This window comes from Castor canadensis, chromosome 16, assembly GCF_047511655.1.
Source record: "Castor canadensis chromosome 16, mCasCan1.hap1v2, whole genome shotgun sequence".
Classification (NCBI taxonomy): domain Eukaryota; kingdom Metazoa; phylum Chordata; class Mammalia; order Rodentia; family Castoridae; genus Castor; species Castor canadensis.
Genome location: NC_133401.1, coordinates 29,444,302 through 29,468,407, shown reverse-complemented (window position 1 = coordinate 29,468,407; position 24,106 = coordinate 29,444,302). Strand labels below are relative to the sequence as shown.

Here is a 24,106-nt window from a genome sequence, read left to right as displayed (position 1 = left end):
TACTGTGTCTGCACTGAACAGACATTTTGTTATTTGACGACACAATTATTTACATAGCTTTTGGACTCCATGGTGAATTACAATAAACTGGAGATGACTTAATGCATCTGGGATGGTGTGTGTAGGTTATACGCAAACATCACACCATTTAATATACAGGACTTGAACATCTGCAGGTGTCCTGGAGACAGTCCCCTGTGGATACGGGGGGCTGCTGTACATTTCAGGTGGTCCACACCCCCTCCTCACTGCTTGGTGCTTTGGAGTGACACCCACTGTTTGCCAGAAGGGTATGAGTTCCTTGCAGGGAAACAAGTCAGACTCACATCAGCCGCTGGAGTGCACAGCTGGGAAGCCTCATGGACCGACTCAGCAGGCATACCCCGTCAGGTCCCAGGTTGTTGTTGGACAGGCACAGGTGGGTCAAGCTGTGGTTGTTGACAAGGGCTGAGGCCAGCACCTGGCAGCCAGCAGCTGTGAGGCCACAGTTGTCCAATCTGCAAGAAAACAACACCCAGGAAATGAGGTGTGTTGTTAAATTTCCCCCCCACCCCCTGTCCTCACCCATGCAAGGTCTTGTTCTTGTTATTCTTACCCCCTTCAGGCATTAGGACCCCAAGGCAGGGCTCGTCTATTAATGGTAGAAGATGGTGGGGCTTGTGAAATCAGACTGATCACCTCCTCTTATTTTAGCCCCACAAAATGAAGTTACAGTACTTGCAACAGGAGTTTGATAGTTGCCCTCTCACAGGGTGTGGTCAAGTGGACGGATTCAACACTCAGAGCTCTTAAGAGGCATGTTATGTGTATCAATAGTTCAGTGCCTCTGATGGGATCTCTCTTGGCAAAGGGAGAAAAACACTGGCTGGATTGGACCAATGGGCTGGACCAAAGGACAGAAGGCATGTTGGGTGTTCTACAATTGTCCTCCCCCTCTAGCCTTTAAGGATACTTTGTGCTGTTTCATTCTCAACTCTTGTTGTTGCTTCAGACTAAATACATTAGTGCCACTCATGTGCCAGGGCACAGCTTTGAGAATTGGTCACGGGTTTGAATTCTGGTTTTATCACTTAAAAGTTCAGCCATGGATGAGTCATTCAGCCTAGAACTGTCTCTTCACCCATCAGAAGGAGAATGACAAACCTGCTGCATAGACTTGTTCTGAGAACATGAGGTAAGTATGGAAACAACTCAGTGCTATACTTGGCACAGCTCAATAGGTGTTCGATAAATGCTTACTATAAAGGCTGAGGTTGTGGCTCAAGCGGTAGAGTGCCTGCCCAGCATGCACAAGGCCTTGAGTTCAAATCCCAGTTCTACAAAAAAGGATTGTCATAACCACTGTCTCTTCTTTCCCTTCTTCTTCCACAGGATAAGTCGCCAGAAAGAAAATGACATCACTTTGGGCCGTTGGTAGTGAGGAATGTATTTCTGCCAAAGTACTGGGGTTTAAACTCATGTCCTTGCACTTGCCAGGCAAGTGATCTACCACTTGAGCCAAGTCTACAGCCCTACCTCCTTTTTGAGCCAGTCTGTGCCCAGACACTATGCTGTGGTCTGCACGAGGCCAGGCAGTAAGGAGCTGGTCCACACCATACTCTTCCCATCACTGGGTGAACTAATGTCTCCAACTGTGTAGTTACGCAACAACAAACCCACTTTGCAATTTATGTAAGCCTCACGCTCTAAGAGAGCATTCCCACCATGGAAGGTCATTGAGTGACTTCCATCTGGCATCAGCTTGGAGTTCAAGTAGCAAAGACAACTGATTTTTTTTTTGTTGTTTTCAAGTTCTTACTATTGTACATTCGAGTTCTTAATTTAGGGTATGAATAATGTTGCTACAGTCTTGCACATGTCTTGATGCATCTGTGTATAGATTTACTTCCATTTACACTAGCATATATTAATTGTACAAAAGGGGTTGCACTGTGGCATTTAAATAATGCATTAATATCCTTTGATCAAGTTACATTACAGTTTCCTATGTATGTACTTCTTTTGGACATATAACTGAGACTGCAACTATTTACAGGATGGTAAACTTTAGAAGACAATGCCCAGAGATTCCCCAAAGTTGTGGGACATTCTGACCAGTAGGGAGTGTTTTAGACTTCTGGCTACTCTATGTCCTTGATATTGGCAATTCTGTTGAGTGTGCAATGTTACTTCACTGTGGCTTTACTTTGCATCTCTCTGGACAACTATCCTCTCATGGATCTTCCTTACACTCCTGTGAGGTCACAGCTCCCATCCTCTTGGTTTGTGCTTCGACTGCCCCTGTGCCTCACTCTGTCACGTGGGGGATCCCGGTAAGAGGAAGTACAACTCACATCAGCCTGTTCAGGGAGCACCGCGAGTTCCTCAAGGCATCGCACAGGGGATGCACACCCTGGTCTGTCACCTTATTTTTTGCCAGGCCGAGGGACTTCAGGTGGGTAGGGATGTTAAGGACCTGGGAGATCATCTGGTAGGAGTAGTGGGACAATCCACAGGCATCCAACCTGCAGAGATAGGACCATGACTCCACACCCAAGCCCTCCCTGAAGTTGTCCCCATCCCCCTCAGTGCACACCAGCTCCTCTGGCCATTTTCTGGGTCCGTGGGTACTGAGTGATCTCACTTCAGGCTCTGAGCATCAGCTGCTGCTTCTGCTTGCAGCCCCCCTGGCCCCTACCCCTGTCTTCATATGGTCATTTCATCATTTGGGTCTTTTGAATGTTACCTCTTTGGAGCAAGCTGGACTCGCTACTTGTACACCTTCCTCCATCCCCTGTCCAGTGTTATTCTGTTCCTAGCGGTGACCACCAGCTGATGCTTCCTATGTTTATATTTGTATCTGTTTATCAGGCAGAGACCCAGAGACCTGCTTTTGCCCTGCTGTATCTTCAGCAGCTGTGAGAGCTTCCGGTATACAGAAAGCACTAAGCACTTGCTGAAGTGAAACCTCCTGAAACTCTGAACAGAGTTTACGAAAGCCAAATGCACCTTATCCCATGATTTGGTCATCTGATGGCAGTCTGATCCATCATTTAATCTTCTTCTAAGCAAATAACTGTGTAACCCAGTTGACTGACTGGAAAAAAGTGAAGCTAATCGTGTTACCAACCCCAAAAGTGACGGTGAGGGTTAGAAAGTCAGAATAGTTGTGAAACGCTCAGGTCCTTGGCCAGCTGGGGCAGAGATGAAGCTGTTTTTGATTCTTCATGGACACAGCTGGACTACATTTCCCAGCCTGCCTTGCAGCAGGCAAGGCCTCATGTCCCTGACTCCAGCCAAGAGAATGTGATGGACGTCATTTGCACCACTTCAGGCTGGGGTTCAAACCTTCTTCCTCCTATGAACTGAATCTCTCTACCCGGACAGTGTCTAGATGCTGTGTGTTAATGGTGCAATCCCTATTAGTCTGTGTGGCATAGGACCTCACCTACCCAGCATTTGAAACCCTCTTAGAGTGTTTAGACAAAAAATATACTTAGGGTGGAGTGCAGTGACTCACACCTGTAATCCCAGCTACTTGAGAGGCAGAGATCAAGAGGACTGCATTTCAAAGCCAGCCCAAACAAAACCTTAGTGAGACCCCGTCTCAACAGATAAGCTGCATGTAGTAGTACATCATTGCAGTGATGTGGGTGGCATAAATAGGATCATAGTCCAGGCCAGCCTAGGCAAAAAAAAAAGCAAGAGATCCTACCTGAAAAAATATAACGAAAGCCAAAAGAAAACTGAGGGGGGTGGGCAGGCTGTGGGTTTGACTCAAGTGATAGAGTGCCTGCCTAGTAAGTGTGAGGCCCCGAGTTTAAACCCCAGTACTGTCAAAAAATATGTGTATGTATTTGGATTGCTTCACCATCACACGTGGCTGGTGCATTTGTTTCAGGATCTCCATGGGAACTGGTTCTAGAGAGGGGAGTTGTCCTCAGCAGAGATCTACAACCTCTATGATGTCGCGAGGCATGTGCCTTTCCATCCCCGAGGATGGCTTTGCTTTGTTCTAACTTCCTTGGGTTACAATTTTAAAAGCATAGTTCCTGGGTTACAGGGAAAAACGACATGGGGTGCAAAGCAAACTGGTGGTCAGTGTATATTGATCAACAAACCGCAAAGCAGGGCTCAGGCCTGTCCTCAGAATGCCACCAAAGCCCATGCAGCATCTTCTGACCAAGTGAATCTTATGAAAGGACAGACACCTAGATCCACAAACCATGGCCACAGCTGGACACGAGAGGCCATCAAGATGCCCTGCTCAGGCAGATGGTTAAATGGCTGTCAAAGAAACCAGCACAACAGGGAGGAACGGACTCTGCATGTGTATGGACCTCAGGGCCCGAGGGAGACAAGCCAGGCCCAGGCAGGGATGGTCACATGATTCCACTTTGACAGCATCGGCAACATAAAACCAGGAAGGGAAACCTGAATGGTTGGCAGGGATGAGGCATGGTGTGTGGGGGAGGGCAGTGGCATGTGTACCTCGGCTGCAGTGTTGGCGTGTGACAAAATGATGCATACGCATCACACCCACATTTGCTGGTTTTGACATTGTGCTATGGTCATTTGAAATGGAACCATGAGGAGAAACTTCCCGATGGTACATGGGACTTCCCTAACTTTTGGAGGTACTGGGGTTTGAACTCATGGCTTTGCACTTGCTAGACAGGTGCACTACTATTTAAGCCATGTCTCCAGCTCTTTTGTGCTTTATTTTTCAGAGAGGGTCTCAAATTTTTTGCCTAGAACTGGATGTGGACTGTGATTCTCTTACTTCAGCCTCCCACATACCTGGGATTTTAGATGTGTACCACCATGCTCTGGCTTGTTTGTTGAGATGGGGTGTTGCCAATTTTTTGCACTAGTGACTAGGATTACACATGTACACCACCACACCTGGCCCCTTTTTTGGGGGACAGTTTTTTCCTTTTGGCAGTACTGTAGTTTGAACTCATGACCTCACACTTGCTAGGCAGGTGCTCTACACTTGAGCCATGCCTCCAGCTCGTAATATCTGCTTTTAATCTTTATGAAACACTGACAGATTTTTTTGGTGGTAAAATATTTATAACATAAAAGTTACTGTTTTAAGCATACAATCTGGTGGCACAAAGCACCTCGTGGGGCTGTATGGCCATCACTGCCATCCACCTCCAGAATTCCTCACTTTTTAGTATTCTTGGACCCATTCTGCACCAGTAAAAGTGAAATGCAGACATTAGATCCAGACTCACCTCAGCGTCTCCAACGCGCAGTGTGGGTGCCTGAGTGCTTCACAGGCTACCTTGACGTCCTCATCCCCCAGGGGGGTGCTGCCCATGTTGAGGTGTTTCAAGGTACGGTTGGTGGTCAGCATCATCCACAGATACCGGAAGCCAGGAGCCAGCTCCGCACTTTTAAATCTGTGGGAAGAGGGGGGGAGAGAGGGGGAGGGGGAGAGAGGGGGAGGGGGAGAGGGAAGATGGGGGAAAGGGGAGGAGGGGAGAACAGAGAAGACAGGAGAGGAGGAGGGGGAGAAAGAAGGAGGGAGGGGGGAGAGAGGCAGGGGTGGGGAGGAGATGGAGCAGATGGGGGAAGGAGAGAGAGATAGCAAAATACACCCTGGTGACATTAACATGCGTCCTAGTTTTTCCTTTTCAACCTATTCTCAAACTCTAATTATTTCCGTTTAATTTTTTTATGTTATTGGAGTTTAAACTCAGGGCTTTGCATTTGCTAGTCAGGTGTTCTACCCCTTGAGCCTCTCCTCTAGACCTTTCTGCTTTAGTTGTGTTTTGAATAGGATCTTGCATTTTTGCTGGGGTTCGACAGGACTGTGATCCTATTTACCCTTCCTGAGTAGCTGGGATGACAGACAATGCCACACACCCACCTTTCAGTTGAGATGGGGTCTTGCTAACTCTTTGCCAGGGCTGGCTTTGAACTGCCATGCTCTCCGTCTCTACTTCCTGAGTAGCTGAGATTAATGGTATGAGCCATATGTCCTACTTGCATTTAATTTTAAAGCAGCAAACGCTTCATGCGCCAGGCAGTGGAAACAGGACATTGAACAGTGGTAACAACCTGCTTCATCTAGACAGACTCTGGACAGGGTGGGACAAAAGGACCATGCTACATCGTAGTCTTCTGACAGAGATGTACAGTCGAGTTGAAGCAGTCGAAGGTCAGGAAGCCTGCAGAATCTCCCCTTTGAGATCAGGGAGCACATACACCATTATGTACTTGCTACCATGTGAGGGACATAGGATAGGGGCAGGGACAGGAAGGTGAGTATTCAGGGATGCAGGAGGCTCTGGAGGATGGGGCAGGTTGGGGGGATATCAAGGGACTTGGTGAATCCTGTTGTACTTCCTGGAGGAGTACAAAGGCCCACCCAGGCAAAAAGTTAGGGAGACTGCTATCTCAACTGATAAAAGCTGTGTGTGGTGGCACCTGCCTGTCATCCTAGCTACAAGGAAAGCTTAAGCAGGCAAGTCTGGGCAAAAAGCATGAGACTCTACCTGAAAAATAACGAAAGCAAAAAGGACTGGAGATGTGGCTCAGGTGGTAGAGGAGATGTGGCTCAGGTGGTAGAGCACAAGGCTCTGAGTTCAAACTCAGGTACTGCCAAATGAAAGGGCCCTATAAATCATACATTCAATCTCACCATTGGCCTGCAATGAGCTCCCCTCCCATTTTTCCCTATTAACCAACTCCTGCTCATCCTTCAAAACCCACAGTAAATGATCTCTTCACAAACTTCTGGGAGCCTGCCTCCTCTGTCTTTCACCACGCTTAGCCCCTCAGAACAGTTCTGTGGGTTTACTGATGGTCCTCTCAGGAGAAGGGCTGCATCCTCGCCCTGGGAAGGGTCCTCCCTCTTGAAGGGGGGTGGGCAGCCTTACATGAGATTCCGTATCTTACAGGCCGGGTGCCTCAGTTTGGTGCACAGTGTCTTCATGGCCCCTTTGCTCAGGACACTGTGGCCCAAATCCAGCTGCCGCAGGCTTGGATGGGTGCCCAGCACGGAGCAGAACTTCTCCCATGACTCGTCCACAAGAGCCTTGTGCTGCGTCCTGCATCAGAGAGAAGAAACTAATTCCACGGAGGGATGTGACCCCAGTCACTGCCACAGCACCGTCAGGGTGAGGGACACCGACTGGCCAAGCAGGACAGGCAGCTCGGAGGTGTGGCCAACTCGGCGGACACCACCTTGTATCCCACAGGACCAGCTACACGTCCAGGCCAGCCCCGAACGGTTCAACAGCAGAGATGTGCTGTAAAGATTGGGGGCCACCAGGTCCCGAATTGTAAGTTTGCTTCCCTTCCAGGTCCCCTAAGTGTAAAATGGTGCAGTTGCCATGGAAATCAGTATGGAGGTGCCTCAAAAAAATTAAAATTCAGACTTCCCTACAATCTAGCCTCCCACTTCTGTGTACACACCCTGAGAATTGAAACTGGGGTCCCAAAGAGGTATTAACTGTCAATGCAACAGTATTCACAACAGTCCAGATTCAGAAAACAACCCAGCTTTATCAGTGGGTAAATGGAAAAAGAAAACACGGTATATACATATATACAACAGCCTTAAACAAATTTGCTGGGTGTGGTGGGGCACACCTGTAATCCCAGCACTCAGGAGGCTGAGGCAGGAGGATAGTGAGTTTGAAGCTTGGTTACATAGCAGGACTCTGTTCCCAAAACACACCCTAAATGAAAGATGATATCATTTTTGTGGGACTGGGGTTTAAATTCAGGGCTTCATGCTTGCAAAACAGGTCCTCTACCACCTTAGCCTGGGGTCTTGAACTATTCAGGCTGGCCTCAAACTGAGATCCTCTTGATTTCAGCCTCCCAAGAAGCTAAGATTACAGGCATCAGCCACCAGCACCTGGCTGTAGGCATGATTTTTATGATGCTGTAAACATCACCAGCTCAAAGCTAATCTGAAATTCCTCACATTTCCTGTTGGTCCACAGGAAAACGCCCAGGTCGTGGGCTTCCTTAGGTATGGAGAGGGCAAAACCAGGTGACAGACAAGGGCTGGGGATACAACTGGAGAGGCAGAGCCTTTGTCTAGCATGCTCAAGACCCTGGGTTCCGTCCCCAACATTTCAGCAAACAAACAAAACCCCAAAACCAAGGTGACAGAGGAAAGTGTCCTTTCCTTCCTCACTGTGCCCCCAGCAGAGCGAGAGGGCCTGGCATACCATTGAGGCCTTGGCATTTTCCAGGTCCTGTGCTGAGCCCCTCAAGTGCAAGTTTGCCACCATTCAAAATCCACAGCCTGGAGCTACCTTCCCAATTTTGTAGATGGCCACAGAGCTAGTGAGTGGCAGAGCCAAAATCCAAAACCAGGTTTTCAGGGCTGGGAGTATGGCTCAAATGGTAGAGTACCTGTCTAGCAATAGGAGGCCCCGAGTTCAAACCCCAGTACCGCAAAAAAAGAAAAAAACCTTCAAAACCCAGGTTTCCCCAGCGCTCTTTGCCCTTGAGTTAGCTGTTTCTAGTTGTCATTTATGTGTTAAGTTAATGAAGTTATTTTGCTGACAGTTATTAGCTGTTATGTACGAGTTAATTAAGCATCAGTCACAGTTACTAAGGCTTCACCTGAACGGCCTCCTGACAGCCTGATAGGTTACTTCTGTTTTTCAGAAGAAGAAACTGAGGCACAGAGCCACTTGAGGGACCTTCCCAAGGTCACAATGCCAAGTGGTAGCAGCCTTAGGATTTAGACACTGGCAGGCCGGTGGCCACATCCATGTTCCTGACTTCTGTGTTCTCTGGGAGGATGGGAACTCGGGCGAAGCCTGTGCTAGGCCTCCGCCATTCAGGGTACATAGGGTGGCTACTCAGATACGAGCGAGCTGAACTGGAGTACAACTGAAGGTTTACCTCCTCAGTCTCACGTTTAAGGGCCTGATAGGCACACAGTGGTCACATACTGGACAAGGCAAAAGGAAGTGTTTTTATCACTGCAGGAAATTCTACTGGATGGGACCCTACCCAAGGCAAGCAGTACATAAATCAGTGATTCTTTTGGGTAATACTGTGGATTTGAACTCAGGACCTCAGACTGGCAAGTGCTCTACCACTTGAGCCCCAGCCCCAGCCATTTTTGCTTTAGTTTATTTTTCAGAGTCTCATGCTTTTTCCTTGGGGCTGGTCTCAGACTGTGACCCTTCTACCTCTGCCTCCAAGTAGCTGGGAAAAAATATGTATTATTATTTTTGCAGTATTGGGGTTTGAACTCGGGGCCTCATACTTGCTAGGCAACCACTAGGCTCTTACCACTTGAGCCACTCTACCAGCCCTTGTTTGTGTTGGGTATTTTCAAAATAGGGTTTCATGAATTGTTCACCTGGACTGGCCTCAAACTGCATTCCTCTTATCTCTGCCTCCCAAGCAGCTGGGATTACAGGTATGAGCCACTGCACTCGGCTACAGAGGTTCATTGCCGGCAGAGAATAAAACTGCAGGAGGTACTCACTGTGGGGAGCCCAGAAGGCACAGCTCATCAACCTTGTCTCTAGAGAAGATGTCTTTGACCTCCACGCGGGCTCTCCGCAGGTGTCCACAGTTCTGGAGGCAGAAGGCAGCCACAATCAAGTCCATTCTCTGGTTGATTGGAAGCCACACTTCCTGGAACTTATTCAATGCCAAACGAACGAACTCTTTATCCTGAGTCTCAAAAAGGCAGTGGAAGGCTTCCAGGATGTCAGCTGAGGCGGCAGCTTTGGCCTGTCCACTCAGCAGACACACCCATTGCAGAAGTGTTCGCTTTAGTACCGGGGGGACAGGGCGTCCAAGCAGGACCTCCAAGGCCTTTGTCATGTCTTTGCTCATGAAGCCAAAGAGGAAACGCCTCATCCAGACCAGGTGTGGGCTGAAGGCCACTTGCCTACGCTCCACTAAGCTCCTGAGGGAAAAGTGGAGATGGACCCACTTTTCCAACCCCTCCAACACATAGAACAAGGCGGCACAGAACTCCTGGAGGCTGAGGTGGAAGAAGGTATAGCATTGATCACCGACTGGCACAAGGACACTTGCCTGTGACAGAGCCCAGAGCTCGGCTTCCCTCAGCCCATGGATGTTCAGGCTATTGCTGCAAAACACAGACTTCATTTGCCACAAGCCCTCTGCAGCCACCTGGCACAAGCCCCTCAAGGCCACTCGCTCTCCGTGGGTGAGTGAGCTTTGGGTGGGATCTCGTGGACCCAGCTGATGGAACAGGAAAGTGGCATACAGGCCCGTGAGCGTCTGGCTGGTGGGGACCCTGCTAGTTCCCAGCACCTCCTGCAGCTGCAGAGCCGCACACAGCAAGGTACACACAGGGAGTGCCTGGCACTGGTCAAAGAGTGGACGACTGATTGTCACTGATCGCAAGACTGGCACCCTGCGATGGTTGTCTGGGAGGTGCTCCAGGACAAGCCGGGTCCTTTTCTCCACCGACATTCCTCCCACGAGCAGGTAACGGGGACACGTGAGTATGGACTTGAGCTGCTCTACTCTGTCGTCCCTGGCAGTGATGAGGAGGCAGGACTCGGGGACTAGGGCTCTCCTCAGCAGGCTGTGAATGAGGAGACACACAGGTCTTTTCTCCTCCCAGTCTCCACACAGCCCCGTGTCATCTCTGAGGGTGAAATCCAGGTTGTCAAAACCATCGACCACAAACAAGAGCCTTTCAGGTTGGGACATCGTCTTGGCCCCTTGCACGTGGGCATTTGGCCACTCCTTGGCGATCAGGTCAGCAAGGCTGGCCTCGGGCACCAGCTGCCTGTCTCCAGAGTGGAGGAGGAACACGTAGGAGAACATGTCGCTGTAAAGTTCACCCTGTGCCCAATGCAGCACAATTCTTCTGGCCAAAGCTGACTTCCCAACTCCCGGCTTTCCGTGCAGGACCACTGTGCGAGGCTGGAAGCCCCCCTGGTCTGGATCAAAAGCGCTGACCAGGGCTTGCATTTCTGGGCTCTCAGTAGTGGTTTCTTCCAAATCATGGTATCCATCCAACTGTGGGGTGAATTTGTTCACCACGTGGGCCTTGTAGTCTGAAGGTATGAAGTCATGCAGAAGGGGAGCAGAAACAGAATTTGAAGAATATCTGGTTTTTAGTAAAACTAAAATAACGACAAGGTAAATGTAATCAATAATTCACTGTAAGGGCTGGGGAGTGGCTCAGGTGGTACAGCACCTGCCTAGCAAGTATGAGGCCCCGAATTCAAACCTCCAGTGTTGCCAGAAAAAAAAATGCATTCTCTCTCTCAAAGTAGGAGAGAGAAACTTAAACATACTTATCACAGCAGCATCATTCACAATAGCCAAAATATGGAGTCAGCCTAGGCACCTGTGAACAGATGAACAGGTGAAGAAAATGTGGTGTAAATGCACAATGGAGTATTATTCAGCCATAAAGAATGAAGTTATTGTCATTTGCAGGAAAATGGGTGAACTGGAGATAATGTTAAGGGAAGTAAGCTAGACTCAGACGGACAAATATTGCATGTCGTTTTATGCGGAATCTAGGTTTTAAAAAGTGAATGATAGATATGTAAAACAGGTTGTGTTTTGGGCAGGTGCCAGCGGGAGGGGTAGGACAGAAAGAGGCTATGGGGGGTGAATATGGCCAACACATTCTACATACTTGTATGAAGTGGAACAAGGAAACCTGCTGAATCTGTTCCAAGAAGGACAAAGGGGGCATGAGAGGGACGGATGGAGGATGGGTTTGATTGGGGTACAGTGTATGCCTATATGGAAACATCACAATGGAACCAACGGGAAAAATGATGGAAGTTTACAGTGACTGATATGAATGTCTTTTTTTTGCAGGACTGTGAACTCAGGTCTTCATGCTTGCAAGCAGGCACTCTACCACTTGAGTCACTCCTACAGTCCATTTTGCTCTGGTTATTTTGGAGATGGGGTCATGAGAACTATTGGCCCTCGTCGGCTTTGAACCATGATCCGTCTTATCTCAGCCTCTGAAGTAGCTAGGATGGCAGGCATGAGCCACGAGCACCCAGTTCAAGTGTTATGTCTTAATAAACACACTCACACACCCCAGACCCCGAGTCTCACAGCCTGTGGAACATGCGTCTGGCTACTTCTGAGCAATGGAGAGTTAACAAGCTCCATTCCTTGTTCCCTTCATCAACTGTCACTCTGCAGATTGCTTCTGAACACACCTCGAGTTGCTCTCCTTGTCACTATCCTGTTTCTCTTTGTACTGGGGATTGATCCCAGGGCCTCATACTTGCTAGGCAAGTGCTCCACCACTTGAGATACACTCCCAGCCCTTTTCTTTGCATTTTATTTTTGAGACAGGGTCTTGCTAACTTTTTCTCAGGTTGCCTTTGAATTGTAATCCTCTTGCCTCCCAAGTAGCTGGAATTACAGGCATGAGCCACCGTGCCAGCCCTAATTCTCTTCTTAGCTTATTCTCCATCTCTTCCCATGGATTCTTAGTATGGGCTTTTTACTTGCTGTTGGATCTTCACTGTTTATAACTGAGCCTAGTGCCTTGTGGACACTCACGTGAGCTGAGGATGTGTGTGCCACAGCCCTAAATCCTACATCTATGGGACAGTTATGCATCCCAGGCTACTTTGCAGGAACACCCCCATGTGATGGGGGACCTGCTCTATGTAGAAGAGGAGATCCCTTGAGATGAGATACCACTTGGAACCCATGCCCTGCTGTGCCATCCTTGTGATTTAAGACAAGAGCCATGTTTTCTAGGTTCAGTTCCCTCACCTATGAGATCAACAGCCTCCCCTAGGGTCATGATAAAGATTTAAGAACATGCGTTCAGCATTAGTACAGAGCCTGGAGAACATGGGAGATGGGGCCTCGTTACGAGCCACACTGCTCTCACGTGGTCTCGTTTTATCTCAGCATTTATCACAAACCACAGTTATGCATTTAGTTATTGTCTAGTGCCCACATTATAATGGACTGTCCACGAGAAAAGTGCTTTGACTCTGTCTCCAGCCTCCTCAATAGTCTGTGACGTCCAACTGGGACTCAAGGAACATGAAGAAGCCCACATTCTCTGACCCTAAACTTTCTGGCCTTACCATTAACTTTACAAAAAACACAGCAAAGTTTCTCTCCAGGGAGAAGTTCTAAGACTTGTACTTCATTATTCTAGCCAGGGGGTGCCATGGACAGCCCTGCACTGAAGTGGCAGGAAACAGACCTTGGGATTTCCACTGTTACTTGCCAAGCTTGGGCTTAGGCAGTTCCCTCAGACAGAAGATAGGCATGCAAGTGGACTCAGGATTCTATGCAGGGAAGGAAGACAGCCTGAAGTTGAACCTAGGACTTCTTTGCTTCTTTCTCTCCTAGGAGTTTAATTATTACACCTGTGGTTAAAACTGCCAAACCTCTCATGATGATTTCCTCCCTAAAAATCTAGGCTCATGTGTCTAACTCACCACGTTCAGGGGACACAGGGATCTCACATTTGAGGCATAAAAACCCATTTCATCTTTTACCTCCAGCTCCAAACTTATTCCTTCTTGTAAGTGTGAGTCGTAACTAGAAAAAAAAAAAAGCAGGGTGGGTGCAGCGGCTCCCACCTGTAATCCTAACTACTTAGGAGGCAAAGATAGGGAAGATTGTGGTTCAAGGCTAGAAAATTAGAGAGATCCCCAACCCAATCAATGTCTGGGCGTGGTGGTGCACCCCTGTCATCCCACTACACAGAAGGTGTAATGAGAGGGCCTAGGCTGGTCCCAGGCATAAAATAACTAAAGCAAAAGAGGCTAGGGGCATGGCTCAAGCACTCAAGGCAGAGTTCCTGCTGAGCAAGTGCAAAGCCCTAAATTCAAATCCCATGACTGACACCCCCCAAACAAGGAAAGAAAAAAGCTTGTATTTGTGCACTTGTATTGGTACAGATATGGATCTCACTGTTCTATACATAAGTATAACATCTGCCTCACATCAATCCTCTATGGTAATTTGTTCACATGTAAAATGCGGATAGCAACACCTCCCCTTATGGGGTTGTTGTGTGGGAGTTGACAATCATAAAACAGAGCACAGCACCTGGCTCATCATGGATATTCTAGAAATACCATCAATGTCATTATTATTACAGGTCCAAATTTATAGTTGACAATACTGGAAGCTATTAGTTTTTTGAATATTGGTTGAATGAATTGTTATGAGCCAGACACCAAGTTTTACTAATCTTACCACTTGAATAGGTCAGCCAAGTTCAATTTCTGTCACTACTTCTTTGAACACAAAAGTTCACAGCAGCATTATCCACAATAGCCCTAAAGTGGAAATATTCCAAGTTTCCCCCAACTGAAGAATGGATAAAGAATGTGGTATGCTCATACAATGGAATATTAGACAATCAAGACCAACAAACTGCTGATAGATGTTATAACATGGATGGACTTTGAGAACATTATACCAGGTCAAATGAGCCAGTCACGAAAGACCACATACTGGATTCCTTTGATATAAAGTGTCCACAACTGGAAAATTCGTAGACATAGCAGGTTAGTGGTTGCCCAGGGCTTGCTAGCAAGGAGAATGGAGTCACTGCGCATCAGGATGGGGCTACTTTTTGGCAGAGGAAATGTTCTGGCACTCGGTAGTGAGGATGGTTGGGTGAGTATGACTATACCACAACCATTGAGTTACGCATTTACCAAAGTGTGGGCTTCATGGTAGGCAAATCATAGCTTAATAAACAAAGCCTCAAGCAACATCTCCCTAGGGGACTGTTCCTACTTCCTTGACCAGTCAATTCCTGCTGGCATCTTGGACATCTGGATTTTGCATCGTTGGCTTAATTAATGTGCAACCCTGGGCTAGAAACACAATAGAGGTAGGAGATGTATTCTTCTTGCGCTGTATTCCTGTCCAATTTTGGCTTATAATTATGTACAAAAGAATTTGTTGCCAGGCATGAGTGGCTCATGACTATAATCCCAGCTACTCAGGAGGCAGAGATCAGGAGGATCATGGTTCGAAGCCAGCCCAGGCAAATAGTTCCTGAGATTCTATCTCAAAAATACCCAACACAAAAAAGAGCTGATGGTGACCCAAGGTGTGGGTCCCAAGTTCAAAAACCCCAGTACTGAAAAATAAAAGAATTTGACAGGAGTTAAGAAAATCTCAAAGTAACTTTGAACAAGCATTTTACTACGTTCAGCTCTGTTCAGGATCTGTCAAGTGGGCAAGTGTTCGGTGCCTCCATTCACCGGGACCAAGGGTTCTGTGGAACCCACCATCTGACTGGAGATGGCTTGACCCACACCGCCTGGTCCACCGTGATCTCTGGAGTTCTCAGGGAAGGGACACAGTTGCTGGCACGAAGATGGACACACCCCCCTCCCACTGCAACCACACACAATGCTCTTTCACCTAGCTTCCTTCTAGGCTGGCAAGAAATGAAAAAATGAATTTCCCTCACCTTGTTCAGACATCTTTGCTGCTTCATCTTGTTCCACATCTTGTGAAGTTTCTGCAAAAGGGAGAGTAAAAACCCTAATGTACTTACTCTTGCTACTCGAATAAGAGGTGCCAGAACCCCCCCAAACCCCAAGATGCAGCATAAGACTTGTTTACTGAAAACCACAAACATATTGAAAAAAAATCCCTTAGTAAGAAGACCATCCTGTGTTAATGGGCTGGAAGACTAAATATTATTAACAGGGAAATTTACTCAACGTTGATCTATGTGCTTTAATGCAATCCATACCCAAAAGTTCAGCCTAGCTGAACTTTTCTTTTGCTACAAGTTAATACTAAAATTTGTATGGAAATCCAAGGGACCCAGAATGGCACAGAAATCTTGTAGACTAGTCAGTGAATCAGACATACCTCGTGATTTCAAAACTTACTATAAAGAAACAGCTATCAAGTGGTATTGGCACAAGGACAAACATAGGTCAATGGAATAGAATTGGGAGGCCAAAAATAAACCCATACGTCTGTATGCAACTGCTATTAGAAAAATAAACCCTATTTCTGTTCGACTGATATTAGGTGATTCAGCAAGGGAAAGAATAGACTTCCACTAAAGTTTCTCAAAGTCAGTATTCAGAGGCAAGAGAATGAATTGGGCTCCCTGCCTCACACAATATTCAACAATTTACTCAAAATGTATCAAACAACTAAATGCTTTTAAGAGCTATGACTATAAAAAAGAAATACTGTTGTGTGCCCTCATGAATTGGGTTGGACAGTAATTTTAAGGTATAACACTAACAGCATAGGTAAGCAAATAAACAATTTGAATTCACAAAAATTAAGACCAGCCAGGTGCCGGTGGCTCACACCTGTAATCCTAGCTACTCAGAAGGCAGAGATCAGGAGGATCAAGGTTCAAAATCAGCCCAGACAAATAGTTCACGAGCCCCTACCTCAAAAAAACCCATCACAAAAAAAAGTGCTGGTGTAGTGGCTCACAGTTAAGGTACTGAGTTCAAACCCCAGCACTGCAAAAAAAAAATTAAAATATTTTGTTCCATGAAGGTCACCATCAAGAAAATCAAAAGAGAATCCAGAGCATATGAGAAGATATCTTTCAATCATGAGTCTGAAGGATCAAGTGTCAAGAATGCATAATGTATTACAACTCAACAACAAAAATTTAAATGGGCAAAGGATGGCTGGGTGCAGAGTAATCCTAGTTACTCAGGAGGCTGAGATCAAAATGATCCTGCTTTGAGGCAGGCCCAGGAAAAATGTTCGTGAGCTCCCATCTCAACCAATGACTGGGTGCAGTACCATGGCTGTCATTCTAGCTGTGAGCTCAAACAGGAGGATCACAGTCCAGGCTAACCAAGTTATAAAGCAAGACCCTATCTCAAAAATAACCACTGTAAGGGCTGGCAGAGTGGCTCAAGTGGTAGAGCACCTGCCTAGCAAGTGTGAGGCTCTTGAGTTCAAACCCCAGCACTGCCCAAAAAGGGGCAAATGATTTGAACATACATTTCTCTAAATAAAATATAGAAATAGCCAATACGAACACACACCTCAACATGATTAGGGAAATTCAAATCAAAATCAGAAGTATTACTGCATACCCACTAGGATGGCTGCCATCGATACATAGTACCTGATGTCAGTGCAACCCTCCTTAATTGTTGGTGAGAATGAAAATGTACAGTTATTTTGGTAGTTCCTCCAGGAGTTAAACACAATTGCCATGACCCAACAATTCCACTCTTAGGTAGATATCTTGCAAAATTGAAAACATGGGTGGGGAGGAAGGGTGGGGGAGGGGGGCAGGGTGGAGAAATGACCCAAACAATGTATGTGCATGTGAATAAATGAACAAAAAATTTTAAAAAATTGAAAAAATACAGCCACACAAACATATGTAACTTAAGATTCATAGTAGCTCCAAATGGAAACAACCCAGTGTTCATAGGGTGGTAAATGTAAAAGGACTGGTATATCCATAAAGGAAATTATTCAACCGAAAGGACACATAACTGCCATGTTATGCCATGGACAAATGTTTACAATCTGCTAAGAAGGAAATCAGTTGCAAACTGCTACAGACTGTAGGTGCCACTGTTGTAAAAGGTCCAGGATGAGAAAATTCAGACACAGAAAGGATATCAGCAATTTCCTTGGGCTGGGTCTAGGGGGTTGTATCAGGAATGACTGCTAATGGGGAGAAGCTTTTTTGAGGGGAGTGATAATCTCTGGATTTAGGTAACAGCAATGGTTAATATACTAAAAATAACAAGTCATATAAAAAACCTTAACTACTACCAAGAGAAAAGAGAGTCAGGGGTCTAGTCCTTGCTGTACAACTGTTAACCACATGCTTCAAGGACATCCACCTCTGCATTGCCCCTGCACGAACCTGGCTCCTCCTCTTCACGTGGTCCTTGGTCAGTCTTTATGGGCTCAGAATCTTCTAGTATTGAACATCCTGCAACAGAGAGAAAAAGAATGGCATCAGTAAAGTCATAGCAATCACCCAAGCCAAGGATAAGGGTTGTCCCCTACCAAAATCACTGAGGGGAATGAAGACAGACCTTAGAGCTCAGTTTACCTATATGATGTGGGCATGGAGTCAGGTCCTTCTATTCAGAAGCACAGAGACATCCCAGAGTGCACAAGGACACCCCAGAGTTGTGCCACAAAGAGTGCCCTGGTCTTAAGCATTTTGGCGGTACTGGGATTTGAACTCAGGGTCTTGTGCTTGCTAGGCAGGTGCTTTACCACTTGAGTCATTCCTCCAGCTTCCAATTTGATCATTGCTACCCCACCCACTAAACATGCTGTGAGATCTGACTTTTAGCCCATTCCTTGATCCCCTGCCCCTCCTCACAGCTTAGTCAAACCTTTCTCTGTGAAAGGCTTCCTGACATTGCTAATGTTTGCCAAACTCACTTAGCCAATTCACCTTCATTGTTGTTTCAACTTCAACCTTTCTTCTTCTAAGACGTGGTCTTAGACATCATAACCCTCTAGTCTGGAGTAGGAACCTCTCTTACGGCTTTTCTACACCATCTATTTTTAAGATTAAGATCCACTTATAGGGGTGAATATGACAGAAGTACATTATATGTGTAAAAACAGCACAATGAAACCTATCAGAAACTGTTAAAAAGGAAGAGTGGCTAAGAAATAACAGATGAGGTGAACTTGATCAAAGTACCTTATATACAACTTGTGCCACAAGGAAACCCCTTTGTACAACTGATTTATGTTAATTTAAAAAAAATCCACTATTGCTCTCTTTCCTAGCACACTGACAGTTATGTCTTTGGTAGCTGACAATGAAGAATGAATATTTGCTAAGTGAATGTTGAATAGTGAACCTTGGAGGATTCCAAGATGGCAGCTAGAGGGAGGAAGCAGAAAGCGAGCCTCCTATAGTGAAATTTTGGAGAGACACTGGAGACACACTTTGCTGGCATAATCACTGAGAAAAGGCATAACTTTGACCCCTCCACACCTCCAGTCGGTCCAGAGAATCTCCACTTCATGTTAAACAGAGAAAAAGGAGGGCCCCAGGCAGCCAGTGCCCAGACGGCTTGGGACGACACGGACCAGGTGAGCTTTGAGGTACCACGGTACTCCCACAGACAAGCCTGGGCCAGAGCAGCATAGCCCCCTGGACAACCAACCTCCACCCGGGGAAAAGAGAGAAACTGAGTAATAAGCAACAAGAACAATAAAGACATGCAGGGAAGGGGTGGGGGGCACACCGAGCGCCAAAGATTGGGGGAAGGGAATCCTTCCTGGGACTGTAAATAAATAAGCCGGGTGGGCCAGAGAGTCTCTGGCAGGAGCGGGGGCAGGGTGCATGCCCAGCAACCAGGAGCGGGAAAGCTGGTGAGAGTGGTGGAGGGAGGAAAACTCCACAGGAGAGGAGGGAAGACCCACTTCCCATGTGAGTTGTAAACAAACATGGCAGCTGGCAGGAGCAGCAGCACCACACAGTAAGCAGGAGCAGGAAAGCTTGTGAAAGTGGAGGTGGGAGAACTGCACAGGAGAGGGGGGAAGACCCACCTCCCACATGAACTGTAAATAAACATGCAGGCCTAACAACGCGGGTGCAATGTCACCTTTCCCAGTGTTTGGAAAGGGGAAAGCTTGTAGCAGAGGCTCCCACACAGGGGAAATCTGAGCAAACAAAGCTTGCAGGGCCAGGTGAGTGCTAAGCTCACCCCAGAGATCTGCATAAATAACGCCTCCGGCAACAGCAGGCTGACAGCAGCAGGCAGGCAAGCCACAGTTGCAGATACCATTCTCAGAACTGTCTCCAGACTCTTTTTTTTTGTCTCCCTACCTTTGATGAGAGAACAACCAAATTACACCTGCAAGCTGAAAAACTTACTGAAACTGTATTGCATTTGAACTTGGGACACTTGGTGGGGTTTTATTGTGCATGTGTGTGTAGTTTTGTTCTTCTTTATGCATCCCCTTTGATGAGACAGTTATAGAACAACATCTGAGGCACCATCTCCAGGATTGGAGACTGAGACTTCACTGCATTTGAACTTGGAGGTTTTTTGTTTTTTTAAAATTTTATATTTTTTCATTTTATTTTAATACATTTTATAAATAGATTTTTCTTTCATTTACTTATTTTTTATTTTTATTCTTACCTTTATTTTTTTATTTTTGATTTTCAATCCTCTGTCTCTCTAATATCTGTTCAGCTTACTGCCGATTAGTACACTAAAGCTCCCTGTTTATACCTTTGAAAACTTCTTGTCTGACACCTTGTTCTGTTTTCTCCCTCCAGTCTATTTGTTTTTCCCATTTCTCTAACTTCTTGCTTTCCATCTCAGCTTACCCTTCCATTCTAAATATTACCATTGTTATTATTACAAGGTAGAAAATACTTAATTGCACACAGTACAGGGACAGTAACAACACCAAAGACAGTGATAGGAAGACAGAAAAAAACAGGGAAACCAGTTTCCCCACAGAAAAAAATTAGTACAGGAACCAGAGGGGAATGAAGAAAACAGATACTCAGATCCAGACTCCAACAAAATGAAGATAAACTATGCCAAAGGACCCAATGAAGCCCACAAGAATAATTTAAAAGAAGACATACTACAAGTACTCAATGAGAATTTTATAGAGATGATACTGGATAGGGTCAACCAAAATGTACAGGAGACACTCAAGAAATTCCAAGACAACAAAAATAGAGAATTTGAAAAAACAAAACAAGAAATAAAGGAAACCATAGAAACACTGTATAAACACCAAAGTGAAAGAGAGAACATGATGAATAAACAGATAAATGAACTCAGGACAAAAACAGACAACATTAAAGAGGAAAACAGCCAGGATGTGGAAAACCTCAGAAAAAAGAACGAAACAGAACTGCAAAACAAAATGAAAGGCCAATCCAGAAGAATAGAACAAACAGAAGACAGAATCTCAGAACTTGTAGATGAAATGGTAATTAAAGGAAAAACCGAAGAACTATTAATTAAACAACTCAAGACCTGTGAAAAGAAAATGCAAGAACTCACTGACTCCATCAAAAGATCAAACTTGAGAATCATGGGCATCGAAGAAGGAGAAGAGGTGCAAGCAAAGGGAATGAGTATTATATTTAACAAAATAATAATGGAAATTTTCCCAAATTTAGAAAAAGATATTCCCATACAGATTCAAGAGGTCTCCAGGACACCAAACAGACCAGATCAAAATAGAACCACCCCACAACATATCATCATTAAAACAACAAGTTCAGAAAATAAGGAAAGAATATTGAAGGCTGTAAGAGAGAAAAAACAAGTAACATACAAAGGTAAACCCATCAAAATCACAGCAGACTTCTCAACAGAAACATTAAAAGCAAGAAGAGCATGGGGTGAGATCTTCCGGGCACTGAATGAAAATAACTTCAATCCCAGGATCCTCTACATAGCAAAACTATCATTAAAAATAGATGGAGCAATAAAAGTCTTCCATGATAAGCAGAAACTAAAACAATATGTGACCACAAAGCCACCACTATAAAAGATTCTGCAAGGGATTCTGCACACAGAAAGTGAAACCCAACTTAACCATGAAAAGACAGGCAGCACCAAACCACAGGAAAAGAAAAAGCAAGAAAGTAGAGAATAACCTCAACTTAGGTACACACAATCAAACCTTCAAACAACTAAGACAACTAAATGACAGGATTCACCACATACCTATCAGTACTAAACTAACGCTTAATGTTAACAGACTTAATTCACCCATCAAAAGGCACCACTTCACAAAATGGATTAAAAAGGAAGATCCAACAATTTCTTGGTTACAAGAGACCCAACTCACCAACAGAAATAAGCATAGGCTTAGGATGAAAGGCTGGAAGAAGATTTACCAAGCCAATGGCCCCCCCAAAACAGGCAGGAGTAGCAATACTTATCTCTGACAAAGTAGACTTCAAACCTACATTGATCAAATGAGATAAAGAAGGACATTCCATACTAATAAAAGGGGAAATAGACCAAAAGGAAATAATAATGATCAACCTGTATGCACCCAATGTCAACGCACCCAATTTCATCAAACATACCCTGAAAGACCTAAAAGCATATATAAACACCAACACAGTGGTTGTGGGAGACTTTAACACCCCATTATCATCAATAGATAGGTCATCCAAATAAAGAAATCCAAGATCTAAAATATGCAATAGATCAATGGACCTAGTTGATGTCTACAGAACATTTCATCTAACTTCTACACAGTATACATTCTTCTCAGCAGCCCATGGAACCTTCTCCTAAATAGATCATATCCTAGGGCACAAAGCAAGTCTCAGCAAATATAAGAAAATAGAAATTATACCGTGCATACTATCTGATCACAATGCAGTAAAAGTAGAAGTCAACAACAAAAGTAAAGACAAAAAATATGCAAACAGCTGGAAACTAAATAACTCATTACTTAATGAAGAATGGATCATCGATGCAATAAAAGAGGAAATTAAAAAGTTCCTGGAAGTCAATGAAAATGAAAACACAACCTACCGGAACCTATGGGACACAGCTAAGGCAGTCCTGAGAGGAAAGTTTATACCCATGAGTGCATATATTAAAAAGACTGAAAGATCCCAAATCAATGACCTAATGATACATCTCAAACTCCTAGAAAAACAAGAACAAGAAAATCCCAAAACAAATAGAAGGAGAGAAATAATAAAAATAAGAGCTGAAATCAACGAAATAGAAACCAAAAACACCATACAAAGAATTAATGACACAAAAAGTTGGTTCTTTGAAAAAATAAACAAGATCGATAGGCCCCTGGCAAACCTGACTAAAATGAGGAGAGAAAAAACCCAAATTAGTAGAATCAGGAATGCAAAAGGGGAAATAACAACAAACACCATGGAAGTCCAGGAAATCATCAGAGACTACTTTGAGAACCTATATTCAAATAAATTTGAAAATCTTAAAGAAATGGACAGATTTCTAGATACATATGACCATCCAAAACTGAACCAAGAGGAAATTAATCACCTGAATAGACCTATAACACAAAATGAAATTGAAGCAGCAATCAAGAGTCTCCCCAAAAAGAAAAGTCCAGACCTGATGGATTCTCTGCTGAATTCTATCAGACCTTTAAAGAAGAACTGATACCAACCCTCCTTAAACTGTTCCACGAAATAGAAAGGGAAGGAAAACTGCCAAACACATTTTATGAAGCCAATATTACACTTATCCCAAAACCAGGCAAAGACACCTCCAAAAAGGAGAACTATAGGCCAATCTCCTTCATGAACACTGACGCAAAAATCCTCAACAAAATAATGGCAAACCAAATTCAACAACACATCAAAAAGATCATTCATCACAACCAAGTAGGCTTCACCCCAGGAATGCAGGAGTGGTTCAACATATGAAAATCAATAAACGTAACAAACCACATTAACAGAAGCAAAGACAAAAACCACTTGATCATCTCAATAGATGCAGAAAAAGCCTTTGATAAGATCCAACACCATTTCATGATAAAAGCTCTAAGAAAACTAGGAATAGAAGGAAAGTACCTCAACATTATAAAAGCTATATATGACAAACCTACAGCCAGCATTATACTTAATGGAGAAAAACTGAAACCATTCCCTCTAAAATCAGGAACCAGACAAGGAAGTCCACTATCTCCACTCCTATTCAACATAGTACTGGAATTCCTAGCCAGAGCAATTAGGCAAGAAGAAGGAATAAAAGGAATACAAATAGGTAAAGAAACTGTGAAAATATCCCTATTTGCAGATGACATGATCCTGTACCTTAAAGACCCAAAAAACTTTACTCAGAAGCTTCTAGACATAATCAATAGCTATAGCAAGGTAGCAGGATATAAAATCAACATAGAAAAATCATTAGCATTTCCATACACTATTAATGAGCAAACTGAAAAAGAATACATGAAAATAATTCCATTTACAATAGCCTCAAAAAAAATCAAATACCTAGGTGTAAACCTAACAAAAGATGTGAAAGCCCTCTACAAGGAAAACTACACACTTCTTTTTTTTCTTTTATTATTCATATGTGCATACAAGGCTTGGGTCATTTCTCCCCCTGCCCCCACCCCCTCCCTTACCACCGACTCCACCCCCTTCTTCTTCCCCCACCTCCTCAATGCCCAGCAGAAACTATTTTGCCCTTGTTTC

The 24,106-nt window shown here is 44.9% G+C and overlaps 1 protein-coding gene across 1 annotated transcript in view; it reads right to left on the bottom strand.

The window, feature by feature from the left end:
• Nlrp5 (NLR family pyrin domain containing 5) overlaps positions 1–24,106 on the bottom strand; it is a 38,988-nt gene that overhangs the window by 8,153 nt on the left and 6,729 nt on the right. The window contains exons 3-9 of the mRNA XM_020187397.2: positions 17,813–17,881; positions 15,404–15,454; positions 9,458–11,015; positions 6,873–7,043; positions 5,223–5,390; positions 2,334–2,504; positions 327–497 (exon numbers count right to left, since the gene is read on the bottom strand). Of these exons, the coding sequence (XP_020042986.2) occupies positions 327–497; positions 2,334–2,504; positions 5,223–5,390; positions 6,873–7,043; positions 9,458–11,015; positions 15,404–15,454; positions 17,813–17,881 (2,359 nt within the window). The remainder of the gene's footprint in view (positions 1–326; positions 498–2,333; positions 2,505–5,222; positions 5,391–6,872; positions 7,044–9,457; positions 11,016–15,403; positions 15,455–17,812; positions 17,882–24,106) is intronic.